Genomic DNA, 10,226 nt, shown 5'->3' with positions numbered 1-10,226 from the left:
TAAGAATCTGTACCTAGGTACCTTTGTAGCTAAGATAGCACCACAAGTGGCAACTTGCAAGCTTTTCTATGTACTCATGTGAGTATGTGACACTAAAGCTAATTCTAATTCTGTTTGGTCATTTCCACAAAAACATTTTGGGCTTTAGAATGCAGATTCTCAATGCCAGACTTACTTTAAATTCTTGCATTAAATGGCTTGACTGAGCTACTGTAAGGAATGTTGATTTGATTTGGTTTATTTATTGTTACATATATTTTGTTAAAAATTGCTGTATAGTGTGTCCACTCTCTGGCACTATCTTAAAACACAGAAAAACATGCCATAATATAGAATATAAAGTCAGCAAAATAAGGAAATATAGACATATTGATGAAGTCCAATGGGGACTGCATGAAGGAACAGTTGGAATGAATTTCCATGAGCAGACTGTGACATTTCCAATGTTTCCCTCTGAGCCACTCATCACCCAATCTTGGAGATATATTGCTGATCATTCAGTGTCACTGGAAAAAAGTCCTGAAATTCCTTCCCTAACAGCATTGTGGGTCTACATAAAGAAAATGGACCCACATTTCACAAAAGCAACTCACCACCATTTTCTGAAGGGCACTTACGGATCGACAGTAGATGATGGCCGAGTGAGCAACATCCACATTCTGTGAATGGATTTTAAAAATTAATTCTTCTGGCAGATGCCCTTCAGCCATATATCTTGCCCAGGCTCTAGAGCCCTATCATCTTGCACAATCAGACAGTCCATCACAGAGTTATTTTTTTAGATTAGATTACTTACAGTGTGGAAACAGGCCCTTCGGCCCAACAAGTCCACACCAAGCCGCCGAAGCGCAACCCACCCAGACCCATTCCCCTACATTTACCCCTTCACCTAACACTATGGGCAATTTAGCATGGACAATTCACCTAAGCAGCACATTTTTGGACTGTGGGAGGAAACCGGCGCAGATACAGGGAGAATGTGCAAACTCCACACAGACAGTTGCCTGAGGCTGGAATTGAACCCGGGTCTCTGGTGCTGTGAGGCAGCAGTGCTAACCGCTGTGCCACTGTGAAGCTGGATAGGGTGCTTTAGTTGACTTCATTTTATTTTATTATATTTATATATAATTAACTTAATTATAGTAATTGTGTGTGAAGAAATATTTGTTGATTTAAGAGATACTTACCATACACAATATTATTTGCTCATTTTAGCAGTTATTTTCCATATTCGAGTTAAGCTCAAAGACTCCGGTCACCTTGCCCACTACCCATTCCACATAACGATGACAAAAATAAAGAAATGGGATTCAGGCCTTATTCTCACACCTACACACTACATGCTTTGGTTGACAGCACAGAATCACAGATGGATCATGCGAATAATCAGCCAAGGAGATGTTATCTGTAGAGATGTCCAAGAGGATGTTATTCAGTGTCACTTTTATCTGTGGCAACACAGTACGGTATTCCGGACTTGCAGAATCTAGAGGTAGGAGTTCAGCAGTATCATTCAATAGGTTGAATATCAGAGGAGGGTCATGTTGTTGTTCTGGCCCTTGTTTACCTTTACAAGCTTTGGCACCACCTAAAACCATAAGAACACAATCCCTAGTGAGCACTAAACCTCAATTCTGTGTTTTAGTTCTGCTGCAAGTTAACAACGTATTCAAAAACTACTTCATTGAAATAAACCTTATGATGACAACTTCACAAATCCATTATCCCAGTCTCAACATTTCTTCAAAGTCATTTGATCAAACTTATTAAGTATTTCATTGCATGAGTTAACAAAGTGAAGATTTCACAAGTTGCTCATGTGGAGCATCATGTTGACATGACTGAATCTGCAGGAACAACTCAACACAATTGTACTGGGGATGAAGTAGTGAGACAGCATGGTTTGATTTTTCTCTGCTCTCAACTAACAAGGTGCACGAATGTCACAATCTCCATGAAGCTTCATGAAAATCAGGATGAAAATAAGTACAGCACCTCAACCAATTTGGAAAACGATAGGAGTGTGGAATTATTGACATTAAAACATTGACTCCTGAAAGAAAGAGTTGAAAATGAGGCTGTACCTCAAATACCCTTCCATCTCAGTGTTATGATGAATAATTTTTAAATCAGTGAATTCATGTTTTTTTAAAAAATATGTTTAGAAAAAAGGAACCTCTGAATCTTCTGTGTAGAGAAAGTAAAACAAACATTCAAAATATAACAGACAGTACGTATTATAACATGTTAAAAAAATTGCCACTCATTTTAAAGGTCTCCTACAACTTTGTTTATCAGCACATCTGTCTGTTACATGTCCTACTGCATTTTCAATAAATGATGTTTAGCTGATTATAACCATTTAATGTCAATCCTGAGGTACTTAACTAATATAAAAATGGCACATTTACTGAATGTATGGGCATCTCTTTACCTGTGAGGTAGAAAGCTTTGTACTGCTTCAGACGGATAGTCTTCAAATCCCCAAATTGTCCAGCTGCTCCACTGTTTGGGTGGAAAAGAGCCTGCAATATCACAGAATCAAGGGATCATTACATATTATATATTTCAACATCTAAACTAAGTTAGGAATTAGATACTGTAGCTTGCTCTAGCTGCCAATTACCGCACCAGGTTAAACGAAAGTAGAACTGCAACAAATAATAATATAATGTAACTAGAACATGAACATGAAAAATAAGAGCAGTAGTACATCATTCAGCCCTTTTGTGCGCACTCCACCATCCAATGAGTTCAAAGCCGATCATTTACTTCAACACTATTTTCTTGTAATATCCCTTTTCATGGTTTTAAAATGTAGAATCTATCGATCCCAGTCTTGAACGTACTCAATGACTGAGCCTCCACAACTTTCTGGAGCAGAGAATTCCAAAGATTCACCACCTTCTGCATGACAAAATCCCTTCTCATCTCAGCCCTGGTGGCCTGCCCTTTATTTTGAGACTGTATACCCTGGTTTTAGACACCTGACCAGGGGAAACACCTACCCTGTCAAGTCCTGCCAGAATTTTGCACATTCATTAGGATCACTTCTCATTCTTGTAATTTCCAGAGAACAACAACCCAGTACACTTAATATTTCCTCACAGGAAATCCTTCCATTCTAGGAACTAGTTAGGTGAATCTTTACTGCATTCCCTCAATGGCAAATATATCTTTGGAAAGGAGACCCAAAACTGCACATTAATTTCAAGGCTGTATATAATTACACTTTCCTCATTCCTGAAGAAGGGCTCATGCCCGAAACATCAATTCTCTTGCTCCTTGGATGCTGCCTGGCCTGCTGCGCTTTTCCAGCAAGACATTTTCAGCTCTGATCTCCAGCATCTGCAGTCCTCACTTTCTCCCTGTATATAATTACAGTAAACAATCCTATATTCCTATATTCAAATGCTCACACCATTTGCCTTCTTAAGTGCTTGCTGTAACTTCAAGTTAACTTTCAGTCAATGATTTTTTTTTGCCCACTTGGCCTCTTCAAATCTCCTTCAAATTTCTTTGCATCCACCTCACAACTCATACTTCCACCTAGTTTTGTGTCATCTGCAAACTTGATAATATTACATTTATTCCACACAGCCAAATCACCAACATAGATTGTGAATAGCTAGGGCCTAAGCACTCAACCTTGTGATATTCCACTATCAAACTGAAAATGATCCATTTATTCCTACTGAGTGTTTTCAGTCCATTAAACATTCTCAATTCATGTCAGTATATTCCCTCCTTCTTATGTGCTGTAATTTTATTTACTAAACCCTTGTGTGGGACCTTATCAAAAGTTTTCTTAAAAGCTAAATATGTCACATCCACCAATAACCCCTATCTATTTTGCTAGTTAGGTCTTCAAAAAACACCAATAATCCACATTGTCTCTGTCCACTGCCACCACTATTTTCTAAATATCCTGCAATCACATCCTTTATAATAGATACCAGCATTTTCCCGATGATTGATAATAAGCCAACAAGTTCCTAGTTCTCTGTTTTCTTTCTCCAACCTTTTATAAATATTGGAGTTTCATTTGCCACTTTCTAATGTGCAGGAACTATTTCAGAATCTGTAGAATTCTGAAGAATGAAAACCAATGCATCCACAATCTATACAGCTATCTTCTTCAACACTATGAAATGTAGATCATTAGGTTCAAGTGATTTATTTACTTGGAGTCACATTAATTTCTCTGGTATTCTTGTGTCTTGCAGTTCCTTGTTTATACTCATTCCTGGTTTTCCATTATTTCTGAAAGGTTTTTAGCGTTTTCTTCCATGAGGTTAGCCACATTTATATAGTTTCTCTGCCATTTCATTCCCCATTAGATGGGGGCTGGAGAATTTTGTCTTTCACGTTTCTGCTCCGATTACATATTAAAAATACCAAGTCATATTCTGAGAATGAGACTTTACTTAGAAAGACTACCCAAGGGTTGCTTGCTTGAAAAATAACATACAATGCTGAGAACTTTCTCATAACAAAGAAAAAGCCATAAAGATGATTTGGAGAATCTTTCCTGTTTCATTTGGGTGCCGTGAGGCACTGTGCTATAAATGGATTTGCCATTTATTAATCAGTGTTATCAGACCCACAATATGATGCTGTTCCCAACCCCATTACAGGGGAGCCTTGACTATCCAAAGGACATGAGCAGGGAGTATTTTGTTTGATTAGTCGAATGCCACATAGTCAAGTGCTGGGTAACATAATTAGCCAAGCATCAGGACCTTGTTCAGATAATCCAAAATTTAGTTAATCGAATGCCAGATAATTAAGATTCCACTGTACACTTACCTCCCAAGTGCTCCCAGAACCATTTTCTGTGCTATTACTTACACTTCCAAAACAGTCCGCAAAACACAATATCTGACTGGTGTCGTAAACACACAAAACATTTCAGTCTACCTGAGCTAACTACAAAGGAGTCTCCCCACTATTCGTCACAGGGAAGCTCATTGCAAGGATCCTGTTCAACACCCTATTGCCAGTGGGCAAGGAGCTCCTTCCAGGTCCATGGAGAGGTACAGACATAATCCTGGCTGGGCACAAAGGTCAACAGAATGTTAGCAACAACACCAACTGTTGTGTTATATAGATCTCAAGGAAGCCTTTGACTGTCAATCATGAAGGCTTGTAGAGTATCTTCCACAAATGTTGCTGCTCTCAGAAACTGTCACCTACAACCTGCTAGGTGATGACATACAATAAAACTCCTACAAATAACAAGATCCTGGAAATTGCAGATCCTTTTCAGCATCTTTGAGGCTCCAGCAGAACTGAGGAAAAGAGAATCTGAAGACAAAGATCACAAATATGAGACCAAAAGTATGATTTCTGTGCTCCCCTATGCCCCGGACTTGGACAATCCAGAGCAAGCAGCTGACGCCATATGTGAAGCATCCCAGGGAAGCTTTTGCAAGATCCTTCAAATTTGTTCGCAAGTAAGATAAAAATAGCAGTGTCTTCTGCCAAGTTCACCTGCCTTGCACTGAGGCATTAATTACTCACTCTTCAAAATGAGTTCTGCTGGGTGGGACATTTTAATTGTATGCCTTATGGCAGACGAGCCAAATAATTGCTCTATTCAGAACTAGGTTTGTGGGGGTTAGGGATAGATCCAAGGAGGCAATGAAAACTTTTGCCCGAAACATCGATGTTTCTGCTCCTCGGATGCTGCCTGACCTGCTGTGCTTTTCCAGCACCACTCTAATCTAGACTCTGGTTTCCAGCATCTGCAGTCCTTGTTTTTACCTAACGAAAACTTTCAGGCATATCCTCAAAGCACCTTCAAAAGGCAGCATGGTGGCTCAATGGTTAGCACTGTTGCCTCACAGTGCCAGTGACCCGGGTTTGATTCCAACCTTGGGTGACTGTGTGGAGTTTGCATGTTGTCCCTGTGTTTGTGTGAGTTTCCACTAGGTACTCTGGTTTCCTCCCACAGTCCAAAGATGTCTGGGTTAGGTGGACTGGCCATGCTAAGTTACCCCATGGTGTCCACGGATGTGCAGATTAGATTGATTAATCATGGCAAATGCAGGGTTACAGGGATAGATCTGCATGGAATGCTCTTCAGAGGGTTGGTGCAAACTCGATGGGCCATATGGCCTCCTTCCACACTATAGGGATTCTATGAGTAAGAGGTCTAATGTACCCACACAGGGGATCCTTGTTTGTGACTGACTAAATGGAGACGGTTCATTTAGAAGTCACCAAATACATGGAGAGATTTTATCAGGAATATGCAGAGGCAGCACAGAAGAACTGAACGGAGCTCACAAACCTCTTAAAAAGAAATGCAGCTACCCAACCCCTCAAGCACCACTACCCCAAAATGGGACAGATCACACAATGAACTTCTCATCTGTTTCAGAATCTGTCAAACCAGTCATTCTTGATTCTGAGTAAGAAAAATAAATAAGTTAATTGTTGCCACAGTTCTAAGTATGAGAAATACAATGTAAATTTTCTGGTATTTAATAAAAGTTAGTAGTGGAGAAGTTAAAGAAATGTTTAATTCCTAAGATGCACTTACAACAGTTCACATTTCAAATATGACAAGAGCATAGTGTTTAGAGGCATTTCCAGCAGCTAATGAGAGAATCTACCTAATTCAAACAGACAATGTCAATAACTGGTTGAGACTTTTCACATGCTGTTGCTATAAATAGTGAACAACATCATAATCAGAACTGGGAGGGAGATCTCCACAGGCAATGTACTTCCTAAGAAAAACAAGCAAAAATTGACGCTAATTATATCTTGCTGACATATCAATGGGATGGGACCTGAGGCTGTTTCCGTGCTGTGTCTGACAACACACAACAAAGCACTATTTTTGCTTTGTTTTGTTTAATTTCTTTATTTAGACAGACAGGATGTATACCAGTTAATGATGAGTTACATCAAATGGACCAGTTAAGTAATGTCAGGCTGCATAATTTACATGCTCTGGAGCAAATTGTACTGATTACATTGTGCATGACTTTATGAGCCTTCACTACACAGTCATGTATTTGCTAAATTCTGATTATACCGTACATCCTGACTTTTAAAAAGATTTTTGAAGTTTCAAAATTGAATTAGGTGCAGTGTACACACAACTGTACAAGAATTATGAACTGTTTCTGGTAAACTACAGATTCAAGTTATGTGGTTGGGTAGATTAAGCAGACACATATTTTGGAAATGTCAGTCCTGAAATGTATTTCATGGTAAGTTTAGACAGCAGTGTATATTTGAATGTTCTTCTCAATGCTGCTATGTCCACAATGCAGCATCTTACCTCATCAAATTCTAAAATAGATAATCGCCAGAAAGGAGAAGAGGAAGGTGGCAAGGGGTGTAATGGATAAATGGTTGCCATGTTTTATTGCCCATATAGAAGAATTCTAAATGTTAAAAGCAGACTCACAAATTTGCTGCCAGCTACACATCAAGCATGCTCAACGTGACTTGAAATTGTGTCAATATTTTCTGCAGCTAAAAATAATTTTTGTAAAGAAACATTCGGAATGTTTCAGAAAAGAAGTCTCCACCTGAAGGCATTTCAGTTGTTTAGCCAGTTATACAATTCCATCAAGTTAGTGGTGCTGGTTGAGCATCCCATTAGGAGTTGTGGTGATGACTACAGGAGTAAGTATACACATAATTAGAAAGGAGTTGTCGAAAAAAATCTTAAGAATTACTACTTGCTTTTCCATTCCCCCATTTCCAGATGGTGAACACCACTTGCAGGAAGCACTCAGAGTGGAAAGAGCACAGAATGTATTCTGGATGGGGACTTCAATATCTATCACCAAGAGTGGTTTGGTAACACCATAACTGAGCTGGACATGTCCTAAAGGACAGAGCTGGTAGACTGAGAGGTCTGGGCAGGTTCTATGTGAACAACTACTTGGAAAAAAAAAATCTTTAGCCTTGTCTTCACCAATCTACCCAGTATCAGTATCAGTAGGAGTGGTCACTGCACAGTGCTTACAGAGACAAAGTCCTACCTTTACATTGAGAACATCCTCCACTTTGTTGTGTGGCATTACCATAAGATTACAAGATATAAAGACAGAATTAGGCTATTTGGTCCATAGAGTCTGCTCTGCCATTGAATCATGGCTGATATGTTTCTCATTCCCATTCTCCTGCCTTCTCCCTGCAACCTTTGATCCCTTTACCAATCAAAAACCTATCTATTTCTGTCTTAAATACATGTAATGTCTTGGCTTCCGCAGGCCATTGTGGCAATGGGTTTCACAGATAAACCACCTTCTGGCTGAAGAAATTCCTCCTCATCTTTGGTCTAAAGCATCGTCACTTCACTCTGAGGCTGTGCCCTCTGGTCCTAGTCTCCTGTACTGGGGAAAACATCTTCTCCATGTGCACTCTACTTAGACCTCTCAGTATTCTGTAAGTTTCAATCAGATCCTCACCTATCTTTCCAAACTCCATCAAGTACAGACCCAGAGTCCTCAACCGCTCCTCATATGACAAGTTCTTCATCCCCGGGATCATTCTTGTAAACCTCCTCTGGATCCCCTCCAATGACATCACATTCTTACTTAGATATGGAGCCCAAAACTGCTCACAATATTCCAAATGTGGTCTGACTACAGCCTTATACAATCTCAGCAGTTTATCTCTGCTCTTATATTCTAGCCCTCTTAAAATGAATGCTAAAATTGTATTTGCTTTCCTTTCTGCCAACTGAACCTGCATGTTAACCTTAAGAGCATTCTGAACAAGAACTCCCAAGGCCTTCAGATTTCTAAAGCCTTTCCCCATTTAGAAAACAGTCTATACCTCCATTCTTCCGACCAAAGTGCATCACCTCACGTTTCCACACTATATTCCATATGCCACTTCTTTGCCCAATTTCCTAGCCTGTTAAAGTCCTTCTGCAGCCTTCCTGTTTCCTCAACACAACTGGCCTGCCACCTTCCTTTGTGTCATCCGCAAACCTGGCAAACAATGCCCTCAGTTCCTTCAACTAGGTTGTCAAAGTATAACATGGATAGTTGTGATCCTAACACAGGCCCCTGTGGAACTCCACTAGTCATCGGCTACCATCTTAAAAATGTCTCCTTCATGCCTACTCTCCACATTCTGCCAGTCGGCCAATCCTCTATCCATGCCAATACCTTGACCCTAACACGACAGGCTCTTATCTTATTTTGCAGCCTCTTTTATGGCACCTTGTCAAAGCCTTCTGGAAATCTAATCGATCATGTCCATTGGTTCTCCTTTGTCAAACTTGCTCATTATGTCCTCAAGGAATTCTAACAGATTTGTCAGGCTGTTTTGATAAGCTGTGCTGACTCAGCCCTATTTTAACATGCACTTCCAAGTACTCTGTAATCGCACTCTTAATAACTATTATCTTGCTAAATGGAACAGACTTCAAACAGACCTTGTAACCCAAAACTGGACAACCACAAGCACTGTGGACCATTTGTGGTAGAGTTGTACTCAACCACAATCTACAACCTTTTGGCCTTCAGTCTACCATTACCAGTGAGTGTAGGGATCAACTCTGGTTCAATGAAGAATGCAGGAGGGCACGTCAAGAGCAGCACAAGTCATACCTAAAAATGTATCAATCTGCTTGGGCTAAAACAGAAAACTACTTGTCAAGCAAGGGTGCTTGATGGATTGGGTAGATGGGATTTTTGGAGGTTTGTGACCTATCTTCAATTCTCCAATATCCCTCACAAAGTCTTTCTATGCCAAGCAATGTATGCAACAGAAGGAGCTAAATGATCCCACAGCCAATGGTTCTTCCAGGCTGTGCAATCATGCCACATCTAATAATGAGTGGTGGACAAGTAAACAACTCACTGGAAGAGGATATCCCCATTTAAGTTGGGGAAGCCCAGAGCATTAATGCAAAAGACAAAGGAGAAGCACTTGCAGCCATCTTCAGCCAGCATCGTTGAGTGGACAATCCATCTTGGTCTCCTCCTGAGATCCCCAACATTATAGATACCTGGATTCAGCTAACTTGATTCACTCCTTGTGATAACAAGAAACAGTGAATGCACCAAATACTAAAAATGCTGTGGGCCTTTACAACATTCCAAAAATATGATTGAAGGCTTAGGCTCCAGAACCATTCATGCCACTAGCCAAGTTGTTCCAATATAGTTACAATACAGACTTCGATTGGGCAATGAGAACATTTTTCAAAATTTTATTCATGAGATGAGGGTGTCATTACCTAA

At 39.9% G+C, this 10,226-nt stretch overlaps 1 protein-coding gene across 1 annotated transcript in view; it reads right to left on the bottom strand.

Annotated features, from left to right (window-relative positions):
* Positions 1-226: 226 nt before the first annotated feature.
* The window catches only part of arsg (arylsulfatase G), a 61,832-nt gene continuing 51,832 nt past the window's right edge, over positions 227-10,226 (bottom strand). The window contains exons 10-11 of the mRNA XM_072558644.1: positions 2,435-2,525; positions 227-1,588 (exon numbers count right to left, since the gene is read on the bottom strand). Of these exons, the coding sequence (XP_072414745.1) occupies positions 1,311-1,588; positions 2,435-2,525 (369 nt within the window). The 3' untranslated portion in view covers positions 227-1,310. The remainder of the gene's footprint in view (positions 1,589-2,434; positions 2,526-10,226) is intronic.

This window comes from Chiloscyllium punctatum, chromosome 39 (genome assembly GCF_047496795.1).
Source record: "Chiloscyllium punctatum isolate Juve2018m chromosome 39, sChiPun1.3, whole genome shotgun sequence".
Lineage (NCBI taxonomy): Eukaryota > Metazoa > Chordata > Chondrichthyes > Orectolobiformes > Hemiscylliidae > Chiloscyllium > Chiloscyllium punctatum.
The sequence above is the reverse complement of the archived record's forward strand: the minus strand, read 5'-3'. Positions and strand labels throughout refer to the sequence as shown.